Source organism: Plecotus auritus (assembly GCF_963455305.1).
Source record: "Plecotus auritus genome assembly, chromosome: 12".
NCBI lineage: Eukaryota > Metazoa > Chordata > Mammalia > Chiroptera > Vespertilionidae > Plecotus > Plecotus auritus.
In genome coordinates this window covers 3,519,330-3,533,879 of record NC_137778.1, presented here as the reverse complement: position 1 = coordinate 3,533,879, position 14,550 = coordinate 3,519,330, and the positions used below count along the sequence as shown (strand labels likewise).

The window sequence follows — 14,550 nt, the reverse complement described above, 5'->3', positions numbered from 1 at the left end:
GGAGCAGACTACCCTTTAAGTGTAACAGGTATTTGCATAACAAAAGGTTCTGGAGTGAATGGTCAAGAAAAAAGGCTAAGCAACAACAATGATCATTGTGATTGGGAGAACACAGACTTTTTTTTGTGTATCAACTTTGTATCCTACACACTTGCTAAAATCACTGTGGCACAGGACTGAGCCAGGCTGCAGCCAGAGGCTAATGAAACGCAGTGACGTGACCAACCCCCTGCTTCAGAAATATGCCAGCTAATTATTCAAGAATTGTCACGTGATGCAGTCAGTTATTTAGAGCTCCTGTGCCTGCAAGGGCCCCACTAACAATCAGAAAGTGAATTTCCAATTAAAGGAAAGCTGCCCTTCTGATCCTCACTTCCTGTCCCAGCTCCCAGACTGTTCCTCACTTCCCATCCCGGCTCTGAGACTGTTCCTCTGTGAATGTTTATCATTCACAAAATGTGCACACCTAATATAACACTCTCTCCTCAAACCTTAAAAGAAACCAAATAATTGTTAGAAGCATATACCTGAAGGCTTGGCCCACATTCTTTGAATACACTTCCAGGAAAAACTACCAAAATACTAGAAGCAATTTATCCAATTTATGTTCAGCATGTTGAGGGATTTCATTTAGACTTTTGGCCAAACTCTTGGTTCCTCCTTAGTGATTACAGAAATGATGGCAGGGAAGAACTACCTTCAGTACTGTGTACGCATGAAAAAAATATTCTTCTTAACATGAATAGTGAGTTTAAAGGTCAATAAAATTTAAGGAAAACATTGTTCTAATGGGCAGTTTCAGGGCCGTGTGCCCTGCAAGTGGACAGCTGTGATGGGCTTACCCTGCTGGCCCTGGGGCGTCTGTGAGATGATGAACTGTGCTGGCTGCAGGTTGGTGGTTGGATGTACCAGCACGAACTGCTGCAGGTTGAGATTCTGCTGCTGAAGTTGTTGTAGTTGCTGCAGATCCTAAAGCAACAGAATTAAAACATGGTTGGAGAGGGAGACAAAAGTTTGCTTATTCGTAACATTCTCAGATGAGGTGTTCTGAGGCATTCAACCCAATCAGGCAACACTCCTCACTCCTGCACGAACGCACACTCGGGTGTGTCCACAAAGGGAGAGAAAAAACGGAGCTCCTACAAGGACTATATTTGTTGGCAGATGTTGCGTCGTGACTTACAATGAGCCTAATTTTCAATGATTATTTCCAATTCCCACAATAAATGGTGATAGTTTGTGTTTTTAACATGTAGAGACCAATATGGGTTTTAAAAACAAGTGGAGTTTAAAAATCAAATGAGAAAAGAATGTTGAGTTTTTAAATACTTGACTGATTTTTCTCTGAAGTAAAAATTCAAAGTGCTATCTGAAATTGCATAATCAAATTTAAAAATCTATAGTGATTTATGAAATTTGGCACCAGCTCATTGAACTCAACTGAGAAATCACTGTGAAATATTAAGTTATCCATATAAAAATCTGATCGATAGCATCTTATCTTATTAAATAATGTCAACATAGGGTTTCACAGCTTAGGCACTAACAACATGTTTTTGGTGATGAAGGAAGTGGTCAAAATAAAAACGTCATCTTGATAAAGATTGTATATAATAGCCAAAAAAGTTAGTCTGACATCTCTTCCCTACTCTTGTAGTTGCTTCTTTGTGCTGTCTAGTCACACTCCCGCTTCCTTTCAGTCCATTTCCAAGGCCTCCCTCGGGATGAACACAGCTGTCCAGGACCAGGCTCCTAACAATCTTCACAGACCTCACTGCCCTGACTACCCCTTCTCTCTTCCTCTCCTTGAAATGAAGGATTTCATCCACCTCCCTCCTTGGTGGTACTGTCTATGCGTCTTAAATATATTTTTATTATCTCCGATACTTGGCTCCAAAATGTGAAAAATGAAACCAAACAATATCCTAACACAGTTCTGCCCAAGCTCCTGGGCCGCAGCAGGCGCCTTGCTGGCTCGCACATGGGCAGCACTCACTGTGGCACAGGACAGAGCCAGGCTGCAGCCAGAGGCTAATGAAACGCAGTGACGTGACCAACCCCCTGCTTCAGAAATATGGCAGCTAATTATTCAAGAATTGTCACGTGATGCAGTCAGTTATTTAGAGCTCCTGTGCCTGCAAGGGCCCCACTAACAATCAGAAAGTGAATTTCCAATTAAAGGAAAGCTGCCCTTCTGATCCTCACTTCCTGTCCCAGCTCCCAGACTGTTCCTCACTTCCCATCCCAGCTCTCAGACTGTTCCTCTCCCTGCTCTGGCTCTGAGGCTCTGAGACTTCCTCTCCCTGCCCCGGCTCTAAGACTGTTCCCACTTCCTGCCCCGACTCTAAGACTGTTCCTCACTTCCTGATCCAGCTCTAAGACTGTTCCTCACTTCCTGCTCCGGCTCTAAGACTGTTCCTCTCCCTGCTCTGGCTCTAAGACTGTTCCTCTCCCTGCTCCGGCTCTGAGGCTCTAAGACTGTTCCTCTCCCTGCTCTGGCCTAAGACTGTTCCTCTCCCTGCTCCGGCTCTAAGACTGTTCCTCTCCCTGCTCTGGCTCTAAGACTGTTCCTCTCCCTGCTCCGGCTCTGAGGCTCTAAGACTGTTCCTCTCCCTGCTCCGGCTCTAAGACTGTTCCTCTCCCTGCTCCGGCTCTGAGACTGTTCCTCTCCCTGCTCCGGCTCTGAGACTGTTCCTCTCCCTGCTCCGGCTCTAAGACTGTTCCTCTCCCTGCTCCGGCTCTAAGACTGTTCCTCTCCCTGCTCCGGCTCTGAGGCTGTTCCTCTCCCTGCTCCGGCTCTAAGACTGTTCCTCTCCCTGCTCCGGCTCTGAGACTGTTCCTCTCCCTGCTCCGGCTCTGAGACTGTTCCTCTCCCTGCTCCGGCTCTAAGACTGTTCCTCTCCCTGCTCCGGCTCTGAGACTGTTCCTCTCCCTGCTCCGGCTCTGAGGCTGTTCCTCTCCCTGCTCCGGCTCTGAGACTGTTCCTCTCCCTGCTCCGGCTCTGAGGCTGTTCCTCTCCCTGCTCCGGCTCTAAGACTGTTCCTCTCCCTGCTCTGGCCTAAGACTGTTCCTCTCCCTGCTCCGACTCTGAGACTGTTCCTCTCCCTGCTCCGGCTCTGAGGCTGTTCCTCTCCCTGCTCCGGCTCTGAGACTGTTCCTCTCCCAGCTCCGACTCTGAGGCTGTTCCTCTCCCTGCTCCGGCTCTGAGACTGTTCCTCTCCCAGCTCCGACTCTGAGGCTGTTCCTCTCCCTGCTCCGGCTCTGAGACTGTTCCTCTCCCTGCTCCGGCTCTGAGGCTGTTCCTCTCCCTGCTCCGGCTCTGAGGCTGTTCCTCTCCCTGCTCCGGCTCTAAGACTGTTCCTCTCCCTGCTCCGGCTCTGAGGCTGTTCCTCTCCCTGCTCCGGCTCTAAGACTGTTCCTCTCCCTGCTCCGGCTCTGAGACTGTTCCTCTCCCTGCTCCGGCTCTAAGACTGTTCCTCTCCCTGCTCCGGCTCTGAGACTGTTCCTCTCCCTGCTCCGGCTCTAAGACTGTTCCTCTCCCTGCTCCGGCTCTAAGACTGTTCCTCTCCCTGCTCCGGCTCTAAGACTGTTCCTCTCCCTGCTCCGGCTCTAAGACTGTTCCTCTCCCTGCTCCGGCTCTAAGACTGTTCCTCTCCCTGCTCCGGCTCTAAGACTGTTCCTCTCCCTGCTCCGGCTCTGAGACTGTTCCTCTCCCTGCTCCGGCTCTAAGACTGTTCCTCTCCCTGCTCCGGCTCTAAGACTGTTCCTCTCCCTGCTCCGGCTCTGAGACTGTTCCTCTCCCTGCTCCGGCTCTGAGACTGTTCCTCTCCCTGCTCCGGCTCTGAGGCTGTTCCTCTCCCTGCTCCGGCTCTAAGACTGTTCCTCTCCCTGCTCCGGCTCTGAGACTGTTCCTCTCCCTGCTCCGGCTCTGAGACTGTTCCTCTCCCTGCTCCGGCTCTAAGACTGTTCCTCTCCCTGCTCCGGCTCTGAGACTGTTCCTCTCCCTGCTCCGGCTCTGAGACTGTTCCTCTCCCTGCTCCGGCTCTGAGGCTCTAAGACTGTTCCTCTCCCTGCTCCGACTCTGAGACTGTTCCTCTCCCTGCTCCGGCTCTAAGACTGTTCCTCTCCCTGCTCCGGCTCTGAGGCTGTTCCTCTCCCTGCTCCGGCTCTGAGGCTGTTCCTCTCCCTGCTCCGGCTCTGAGACTGTTCCTCTCCCTGCTCCGGCTCTGAGACTGTTCCTCTCCCTGCTCTGGCTCTGAGACTGTTCCTCTCCCTGCTCCGGCTCTGAGACTGTTCCTCTCCCTGCTCCGGCTCTAAGACTGTTCCTCTCCCTGCTCCGGCTCTAAGACTGTTCCTCTCCCTGATCCAGCTCTGAGACTGTTCCTCTCCCAGCTCCGACTCTGAGACTGTTCCTCTCCCTGATCCAGCTCTGAGACTGTTCCTCTCCCTGCTCCGGCTCTGAGACTGTTCCTCTCCCTGCTCCGGCTCTAAGACTGTTCCTCTCCCTGCTCCGGCTCTGAGGCTGTTCCTCTCCCTGCTCCGGCTCTGAGGCTGTTCCTCTCCCTGCTCCGGCTCTGAGACTGTTCCTCTCCCTGCTCCGGCTCTAAGACTGTTCCTCTCCCTGCTCCGGCTCTGAGACTGTTCCTCTCCCTGCTCTGGCTCTGAGACTGTTCCTCTCCCTGCTCCGGCTCTGAGACTGTTCCTCTCCCTGCTCCGGCTCTGAGACTGTTCCTCTCCCTGCTCCGGCTCTGAGACTGTTCCTCTCCCTGCTCCGGCTCTGAGGCTGTTCCTCTCCCTGCTCCGGCTCTGAGGCTCTAAGACTGTTCCTCTCCCTGCTCCGGCTCTGAGACTGTTCCTCTCCCTGCTCCGGCTCTGAGACTGTTCCTCTCCCTGCTCTGGCTCTGAGACTGTTCCTCTCCCTGCTCCGGCTCTGAGACTGTTCCTCTCCCTGCTCCGGCTCTGAGACTGTTCCTCTCCCTGCTCCGGCTCTGAGACTGTTCCTCTCCCTGCTCCGGCTCTGAGACTGTTCCTCTCCCTGCTCCGACTCTGAGGCTGTTCCTCTCCCAGCTCCGACTCTGAGACTGTTCCTCTCCCAGCTCCGACTCTGAGACTGTTCCTCTCCCTGATCCAGCTCTGAGACTGTTCCTCTCCCTGCTCCGGCTCTGAGGCTGTTCCTCTCCCTGCTCCGGCTCTGAGACTGTTCCTCTCCCTGCTCCGGCTCTGAGACTGTTCCTCTCCCTGATCCAGCTCTGAGACTGTTCCTCTCCCTGCTCCGGCTCTGAGGCTGTTCCTCTCCCTGCTCCGGCTCTGAGACTGTTCCTCTCCCTGCTCCGGCTCTGAGACTGTTCCTCTCCCTGCTCCGGCTCTGAGACTGTTCCTCTCCCTGCTCCGGCTCTGAGACTGTTCCTCTCCCTGCTCCGGCTCTGAGACTGTTCCTCTCCCTGCTCTGGCTCTGAGACTGTTCCTCTCCCTGCTCCGGCTCTGAGGCTGTTCCTCTCCCTGCTCCGGCTCTGAGGCTCTAAGACTGTTCCTCTCCCTGCTCCGGCTCTAAGACTGTTCCTCTCCCTGCTCCGGCTCTAAGACTGTTCCTCTCCCTGCTCCGGCTCTAAGACTGTTCCTCTCCCAGCTCCGACTCTGAGGCTGTTCCTCTCCCTGCTCCGGCTCTGAGACTGTTCCTCTCCCTGCTCCGGCTCTGAGGCTGTTCCTCTCCCAGCTCCGACTCTGAGGCTGTTCCTCTCCCTGCTCCGACTCTGAGACTGTTCCTCTCCCTGCTCCGGCTCTGAGACTGTTCCTCTCCCTGCTCCGGCTCTGAGACTGTTCCTCTCCCTGCTCCGGCTCTGAGGCTGTTCCTCTCCCTGCTCCGGCTCTGAGACTGTTCCTCTCCCTGCTCTGGCTCTGAGACTGTTCCTCTCCCTGCTCCGGCTCTGAGGCTGTTCCTCTCCCTGCTCCGGCTCTGAGGCTGTTCCTCTCCCTGCTCCGGCTCTGAGGCTCTAAGACTGTTCCTCTCCCTGCTCCGGCTCTGAGACTGTTCTTCTCCCTGCTCCGGCTCTGAGACTGTTCCTCTCCCTGCTCCGGCTCTGAGACTGTTCCTCTCCCTGCTCCGGCTCTAAGACTGTTCCTCTCCCTGCTCTGGCTCTGAGACTGTTCCTCTCCCTGCTCCGGCTCTGAGACTGTTCCTCTCCCTGCTCCGGCTCTGAGGCTGTTCCTCTCCCTGCTCCGGCTCTGAGGCTCTAAGACTGTTCCTCTCCCTGCTCCGGCTCTAAGACTGTTCCTCTCCCTGCTCCGGCTCTAAGACTGTTCCTCTCCCTGCTCCGGCTCTAAGACTGTTCCTCTCCCAGCTCCGACTCTGAGGCTGTTCCTCTCCCTGCTCCGGCTCTGAGACTGTTCCTCTCCCTGCTCCGGCTCTGAGGCTGTTCCTCTCCCAGCTCCGACTCTGAGGCTGTTCCTCTCCCTGCTCCGACTCTGAGACTGTTCCTCTCCCTGCTCCGGCTCTGAGACTGTTCCTCTCCCTGCTCCGGCTCTGAGGCTGTTCCTCTCCCTGCTCCGGCTCTGAGACTGTTCCTCTCCCTGCTCTGGCTCTGAGACTGTTCCTCTCCCTGCTCCGGCTCTGAGGCTGTTCCTCTCCCTGCTCCGGCTCTGAGGCTGTTCCTCTCCCTGCTCCGGCTCTGAGGCTCTAAGACTGTTCCTCTCCCTGCTCCGGCTCTGAGACTGTTCCTCTCCCTGCTCCGGCTCTGAGACTGTTCCTCTCCCTGCTCCGGCTCTGAGACTGTTCCTCTCCCTGCTCCGGCTCTGAGACTGTTCCTCTCCCTGCTCCGGCTCTGAGACTGTTCCTCTCCCTGCTCCGGCTCTGAGACTGTTCCTCTCCCTGCTCTGGCTCTGAGACTGTTCCTCTCCCTGCTCCGGCTCTGAGACTGTTCTTCTCCCTGCTCCGGCTCTGAGACTGTTCCTCTCCCTGCTCCGGCTCTGAGGCTCTAAGACTGTTCCTCTCCCTGCTCCGGCTCTAAGACTGTTCCTCTCCCTGCTCCGGCTCTAAGACTGTTCCTCTCCCAGCTCCGACTCTGAGGCTGTTCCTCTCCCTGCTCCGGCTCTGAGACTGTTCCTCTCCCTGCTCCGGCTCTGAGGCTGTTCCTCTCCCAGCTCCGACTCTGAGGCTGTTCCTCTCCCTGCTCCGACTCTGAGACTGTTCCTCTCCCTGCTCCGGCTCTGAGACTGTTCCTCTCCCTGCTCCGGCTCTGAGACTGTTCCTCTCCCTGCTCCGGCTCTGAGGCTGTTCCTCTCCCTGCTCCGGCTCTGAGACTGTTCCTCTCCCTGCTCTGGCTCTGAGACTGTTCCTCTCCCTGCTCCGGCTCTGAGGCTGTTCCTCTCCCTGCTCCGGCTCTGAGGCTGTTCCTCTCCCTGCTCCGGCTCTGAGGCTCTAAGACTGTTCCTCTCCCTGCTCCGGCTCTGAGACTGTTCTTCTCCCTGCTCCGGCTCTGAGACTGTTCCTCTCCCTGCTCCGGCTCTGAGACTGTTCCTCTCCCTGCTCCGGCTCTAAGACTGTTCCTCTCCCTGCTCTGGCTCTGAGACTGTTCCTCTCCCTGCTCCGGCTCTGAGACTGTTCCTCTCCCTGCTCCGGCTCTGAGGCTGTTCCTCTCCCTGCTCCGGCTCTGAGGCTCTAAGACTGTTCCTCTCCCTGCTCCGGCTCTAAGACTGTTCCTCTCCCTGCTCCGGCTCTAAGACTGTTCCTCTCCCTGCTCCGGCTCTAAGACTGTTCCTCTCCCAGCTCCGACTCTGAGGCTGTTCCTCTCCCTGCTCCGGCTCTGAGACTGTTCCTCTCCCTGCTCCGGCTCTGAGGCTGTTCCTCTCCCAGCTCCGACTCTGAGGCTGTTCCTCTCCCTGCTCCGACTCTGAGACTGTTCCTCTCCCTGCTCCGGCTCTGAGACTGTTCCTCTCCCTGCTCCGGCTCTGAGGCTGTTCCTCTCCCTGCTCCGGCTCTGAGACTGTTCCTCTCCCTGCTCTGGCTCTGAGACTGTTCCTCTCCCTGCTCCGGCTCTGAGGCTGTTCCTCTCCCTGCTCCGGCTCTGAGGCTGTTCCTCTCCCTGCTCCGGCTCTGAGGCTCTAAGACTGTTCCTCTCCCTGCTCCGGCTCTGAGACTGTTCCTCTCCCTGCTCCGGCTCTGAGACTGTTCCTCTCCCTGCTCCGGCTCTGAGACTGTTCCTCTCCCTGCTCCGGCTCTGAGACTGTTCCTCTCCCTGCTCCGGCTCTGAGACTGTTCCTCTCCCTGCTCCGGCTCTGAGACTGTTCCTCTCCCTGCTCTGGCTCTGAGACTGTTCCTCTCCCTGCTCCGGCTCTGAGACTGTTCTTCTCCCTGCTCCGGCTCTGAGACTGTTCCTCTCCCTGCTCCGGCTCTGAGGCTCTAAGACTGTTCCTCTCCCTGCTCCGGCTCTGAGACTGTTCCTCTCCCTGCTCCGGCTCTGAGACTGTTCTTCTCCCTGCTCCGGCTCTGAGGCTCTAAGACTGTTCCTCTCCCTGCTCCGGCTCTGAGACTGTTCTTCTCCCTGCTCCGGCTCTGAGACTGTTCCTCTCCCTGCTCCGGCTCTGAGACTGTTCCTCTCCCTGCTCCGGCTCTGAGGCTCTAAGACTGTTCCTCTCCCTGCTCCGGCTCTGAGGCTCTAAGACTGTTCCTCTCCCTGCTCCGGCTCTGAGACTGTTCTTCTCCCTGCTCCGGCTCTGAGACTGTTCCTCTCCCTGCTCCGGCTCTGAGACTGTTCCTCTCCCTGCTCCGGCTCTAAGACTGTTCCTCTCCCTGCTCTGGCTCTGAGACTGTTCCTCTCCCTGCTCCGGCTCTGAGACTGTTCCTCTCCCTGCTCCGGCTCTGAGGCTGTTCCTCTCCCTGCTCCGGCTCTGAGGCTCTAAGACTGTTCCTCTCCCTGCTCCGGCTCTAAGACTGTTCCTCTCCCTGCTCCGGCTCTAAGACTGTTCCTCTCCCTGCTCCGGCTCTAAGACTGTTCCTCTCCCAGCTCCGACTCTGAGGCTGTTCCTCTCCCTGCTCCGGCTCTGAGACTGTTCCTCTCCCTGCTCCGGCTCTGAGGCTGTTCCTCTCCCAGCTCCGACTCTGAGGCTGTTCCTCTCCCTGCTCCGACTCTGAGACTGTTCCTCTCCCTGCTCCGGCTCTGAGACTGTTCCTCTCCCTGCTCCGGCTCTGAGGCTGTTCCTCTCCCTGCTCCGGCTCTGAGACTGTTCCTCTCCCTGCTCTGGCTCTGAGACTGTTCCTCTCCCTGCTCCGGCTCTGAGGCTGTTCCTCTCCCTGCTCCGGCTCTGAGGCTGTTCCTCTCCCTGCTCCGGCTCTGAGGCTCTAAGACTGTTCCTCTCCCTGCTCCGGCTCTGAGACTGTTCCTCTCCCTGCTCCGGCTCTGAGACTGTTCCTCTCCCTGCTCCGGCTCTGAGACTGTTCCTCTCCCTGCTCCGGCTCTGAGACTGTTCCTCTCCCTGCTCCGGCTCTGAGACTGTTCCTCTCCCTGCTCCGGCTCTGAGACTGTTCCTCTCCCTGCTCCGGCTCTGAGACTGTTCCTCTCCCTGCTCCGGCTCTGAGACTGTTCTTCTCCCTGCTCCGGCTCTGAGACTGTTCCTCTCCCTGCTCCGGCTCTGAGGCTCTAAGACTGTTCCTCTCCCTGCTCCGGCTCTGAGACTGTTCCTCTCCCTGCTCCGGCTCTGAGACTGTTCTTCTCCCTGCTCCGGCTCTGAGGCTCTAAGACTGTTCCTCTCCCTGCTCCGGCTCTGAGACTGTTCTTCTCCCTGCTCCGGCTCTGAGACTGTTCCTCTCCCTGCTCCGGCTCTGAGACTGTTCCTCTCCCTGCTCCGGCTCTAAGACTGTTCCTCTCCCTGCTCTGGCTCTGAGACTGTTCCTCTCCCTGCTCCGGCTCTGAGGCTGTTCCTCTCCCTGCTCCGGCTCTGAGGCTCTAAGACTGTTCCTCTCCCTGCTCCGGCTCTAAGACTGTTCCTCTCCCTGCTCCGGCTCTAAGACTGTTCCTCTCCCTGCTCCGGCTCTAAGACTGTTCCTCTCCCAGCTCCGACTCTGAGGCTGTTCCTCTCCCTGCTCCGGCTCTGAGACTGTTCCTCTCCCTGCTCCGGCTCTGAGGCTGTTCCTCTCCCAGCTCCGACTCTGAGGCTGTTCCTCTCCCTGCTCCGACTCTGAGACTGTTCCTCTCCCTGCTCCGGCTCTGAGACTGTTCCTCTCCCTGCTCCGGCTCTGAGACTGTTCCTCTCCCAGCTCCGACTCTGAGACTGTTCCTCTCCCTGATCCAGCTCTGAGACTGTTCCTCTCCCTGCTCCGGCTCTGAGGCTGTTCCTCTCCCTGCTCCGGCTCTGAGACTGTTCCTCTCCCTGCTCTGGCTCTGAGACTGTTCCTCTCCCTGCTCCGGCTCTGAGGCTGTTCCTCTCCCTGCTCCGGCTCTGAGGCTCTAAGACTGTTCCTCTCCCTGCTCCGGCTCTGAGACTGTTCCTCTCCCTGCTCCGGCTCTGAGACTGTTCCTCTCCCTGCTCCGGCTCTGAGACTGTTCCTCTCCCTGCTCCGGCTCTGAGACTGTTCCTCTCCCTGCTCCGGCTCTGAGACTGTTCCTCTCCCTGCTCCGGCTCTGAGACTGTTCCTCTCCCTGCTCCGGCTCTGAGACTGTTCCTCTCCCTGCTCTGGCTCTGAGACTGTTCCTCTCCCTGCTCCGGCTCTGAGGCTGTTCCTCTCCCTGCTCCGGCTCTGAGGCTCTAAGACTGTTCCTCTCCCTGCTCCGGCTCTAAGACTGTTCCTCTCCCTGCTCCGGCTCTAAGACTGTTCCTCTCCCTGCTCCGGCTCTGAGGCTGTTCCTCTCCCTGCTCCGGCTCTAAGACTGTTCCTCTCCCTGCTCCGGCTCTGAGACTGTTCCTCTCCCTGCTCCGGCTCTGAGACTGTTCCTCTCCCTGCTCCGGCTCTAAGACTGTTCCTCTCCCTGCTCCGGCTCTGAGACTGTTCCTCTCCCTGCTCCGGCTCTGAGGCTGTTCCTCTCCCTGCTCCGGCTCTGAGACTGTTCCTCTCCCTGATCCAGCTCTGAGGCTGTTCCTCTCCCAGCTCCGACTCTGAGACTGTTCCTCTCCCAGCTCCGACTCTGAGACTGTTCCTCTCCCTGATCCAGCTCTGAGACTGTTCCTCTCCCTGCTCCGGCTCTGAGGCTGTTCCTCTCCCTGCTCCGGCTCTGAGACTGTTCCTCTCCCTGCTCCGGCTCTGAGACTGTTCCTCTCCCTGATCCAGCTCTGAGACTGTTCCTCTCCCTGCTCCGGCTCTGAGGCTGTTCCTCTCCCTGCTCCGGCTCTGAGACTGTTCCTCTCCCTGCTCCGGCTCTGAGACTGTTCCTCTCCCTGCTCCGGCTCTGAGACTGTTCCTCTCCCTGCTCCGGCTCTGAGACTGTTCCTCTCCCTGCTCCGGCTCTGAGACTGTTCCTCTCCCTGCTCTGGCTCTGAGACTGTTCCTCTCCCTGCTCCGGCTCTGAGGCTGTTCCTCTCCCTGCTCCGGCTCTGAGGCTCTAAGACTGTTCCTCTCCCTGCTCCGGCTCTAAGACTGTTCCTCTCCCTGCTCCGGCTCTAAGACTGTTCCTCTCCCTGCTCCGGCTCTAAGACTGTTCCTCTCCCAGCTCCGACTCTGAGGCTGTTCCTCTCCCTGCTCCGGCTCTGAGACTGTTCCTCTCCCTGCTCCGGCTCTGAGGCTGTTCCTCTCCCAGCTCCGACTCTGAGGCTGTTCCTCTCCCTGCTCCGACTCTGAGACTGTTCCTCTCCCTGCTCCGGCTCTGAGACTGTTCCTCTCCCTGCTCCGGCTCTGAGACTGTTCCTCTCCCTGCTCCGGCTCTGAGGCTGTTCCTCTCCCTGCTCCGGCTCTGAGACTGTTCCTCTCCCTGCTCTGGCTCTGAGACTGTTCCTCTCCCTGCTCCGGCTCTGAGGCTGTTCCTCTCCCTGCTCCGGCTCTGAGGCTGTTCCTCTCCCTGCTCCGGCTCTGAGGCTCTAAGACTGTTCCTCTCCCTGCTCCGGCTCTGAGACTGTTCTTCTCCCTGCTCCGGCTCTGAGACTGTTCCTCTCCCTGCTCCGGCTCTGAGACTGTTCCTCTCCCTGCTCCGGCTCTAAGACTGTTCCTCTCCCTGCTCTGGCTCTGAGACTGTTCCTCTCCCTGCTCCGGCTCTGAGACTGTTCCTCTCCCTGCTCCGGCTCTGAGGCTGTTCCTCTCCCTGCTCCGGCTCTGAGGCTCTAAGACTGTTCCTCTCCCTGCTCCGGCTCTAAGACTGTTCCTCTCCCTGCTCCGGCTCTAAGACTGTTCCTCTCCCTGCTCCGGCTCTAAGACTGTTCCTCTCCCAGCTCCGACTCTGAGGCTGTTCCTCTCCCTGCTCCGGCTCTGAGACTGTTCCTCTCCCTGCTCCGGCTCTGAGGCTGTTCCTCTCCCAGCTCCGACTCTGAGGCTGTTCCTCTCCCTGCTCCGACTCTGAGACTGTTCCTCTCCCTGCTCCGGCTCTGAGACTGTTCCTCTCCCTGCTCCGGCTCTGAGGCTGTTCCTCTCCCTGCTCCGGCTCTGAGACTGTTCCTCTCCCTGCTCTGGCTCTGAGACTGTTCCTCTCCCTGCTCCGGCTCTGAGGCTGTTCCTCTCCCTGCTCCGGCTCTGAGGCTGTTCCTCTCCCTGCTCCGGCTCTGAGGCTCTAAGACTGTTCCTCTCCCTGCTCCGGCTCTGAGACTGTTCCTCTCCCTGCTCCGGCTCTGAGACTGTTCCTCTCCCTGCTCCGGCTCTGAGACTGTTCCTCTCCCTGCTCCGGCTCTGAGACTGTTCCTCTCCCTGCTCCGGCTCTGAGACTGTTCCTCTCCCTGCTCCGGCTCTGAGACTGTTCCTCTCCCTGCTCTGGCTCTGAGACTGTTCCTCTCCCTGCTCCGGCTCTGAGACTGTTCTTCTCCCTGCTCCGGCTCTGAGACTGTTCCTCTCCCTGCTCCGGCTCTGAGGCTCTAAGACTGTTCCTCTCCCTGCTCCGGCTCTAAGACTGTTCCTCTCCCTGCTCCGGCTCTAAGACTGTTCCTCTCCCAGCTCCGACTCTGAGGCTGTTCCTCTCCCTGCTCCGGCTCTGAGACTGTTCCTCTCCCTGCTCCGGCTCTGAGGCTGTTCCTCTCCCAGCTCCGACTCTGAGGCTGTTCCTCTCCCTGCTCCGACTCTGAGACTGTTCCTCTCCCTGCTCCGGCTCTGAGACTGTTCCTCTCCCTGCTCCGGCTCTGAGACTGTTCCTCTCCCTGCTCCGGCTCTGAGGCTGTTCCTCTCCCTGCTCCGGCTCTGAGACTGTTCCTCTCCCTGCTCTGGCTCTGAGACTGTTCCTCTCCCTGCTCCGGCTCTGAGGCTGTTCCTCTCCCTGCTCCGGCTCTGAGGCTGTTCCTCTCCCTGCTCCGGCTCTGAGGCTCTAAGACTGTTCCTCTCCCTGCTCCGGCTCTGAGACTGTTCTTCTCCCTGCTCCGGCTCTGAGACTGTTCCTCTCCCTGCTCCGGCTCTGAGACTGTTCCTCTCCCTGCTCCGGCTCTAAGACTGTTCCTCTCCCTGCTCTGGCTCTGAGACTGTTCCTCTCCCTGCTCCGGCTCTGAGACTGTTCCTCTCCCTGCTCCGGCTCTGAGGCTGTTCCTCTCCCTGCTCCGGCTCTGAGGCTCTAAGACTGTTCCTCTCCCTGCTCCGGCTCTAAGACTGTTCCTCTCCCTGCTCCGGCTCTAAGACTGTTCCTCTCCCTGCTCCGGCTCTAAGACTGTTCCTCTCCCAGCTCCGACTCTGAGGCTGTTCCTCTCCCTGCTCCGGCTCTGAGACTGTTCCTCTCCCTGCTCCGGCTCTGAGGCTGTTCCTCTCCCAGCTCCGACTCTGAGGCTGTTCCTCTCCCTGCTCCGACTCTGAGACTGTTCCTCTCCCTGCTCCGGCTCTGAGACTGTTCCTCTCCCTGCTCCGGCTCTGAGGCTGTTCCTCTCCCTGCTCCGGCTCTGAGACTGTTCCTCTCCCTGCTCTGGCTCTGAGACTGTTCCTCTCCCTGCTCCGGCTCTGAGGCTGTTCCTCTCCCTGCTCCGGCTCTGAGGCTGTTCCTCTCCCTGCTCCGGCTCTGAGGCTCTAAGACTGTTCCTCTCCCTGCTCCGGCTCTGAGACTGTTCCTCTCCCTGCTCCGGCTCTGAGACTGTTCCTCTCCCTGCTCCGGCTCTGAGACTGTTCCTCTCCCTGCTCCGGCTCTGAGACTGTTCCTCTCCCTGCTCCGGCTCTGAGACTGTTCCTCTCCCTGCTCCGGCTCTGAGACTGTTCCTCTCCCTGCTCTGGCTCTGAGACTGTTCCTCTCCCTGCTCCGGCTCTGAGACTGTTCTTCTCCCTGCTCCGGCTCTGAGACTGTTCCTCTCCCTGCTCCGGCTCTGAGGCTCTAAGACTGTTCCTCTCCCTGCTCCGGCTCTGAGACTGTTCCTCTCCCTGCTCCGGCTCTGAGACTGTTCTTCTCCCTGCTCCGGCTCTGAGGCTCTAAGACTGTTCCTCTCCCTGCTCCGGCTCTGAGACTGTTCTTCTCCCTG

The 14,550-nt window shown here is 58.2% G+C and overlaps 1 protein-coding gene across 1 annotated transcript in view; it reads right to left on the bottom strand.

The window, feature by feature from the left end:
• The window catches only part of POU2F1 (POU class 2 homeobox 1), a 136,166-nt gene that overhangs the window by 21,090 nt on the left and 100,526 nt on the right, over positions 1 to 14,550 (bottom strand). Inside the window, exon 7 of the mRNA XM_080648718.1 lies at positions 843 to 969. Within this exon, the coding sequence (XP_080504844.1) occupies positions 843 to 969 (127 nt within the window). The remainder of the gene's footprint in view (positions 1 to 842; positions 970 to 14,550) is intronic.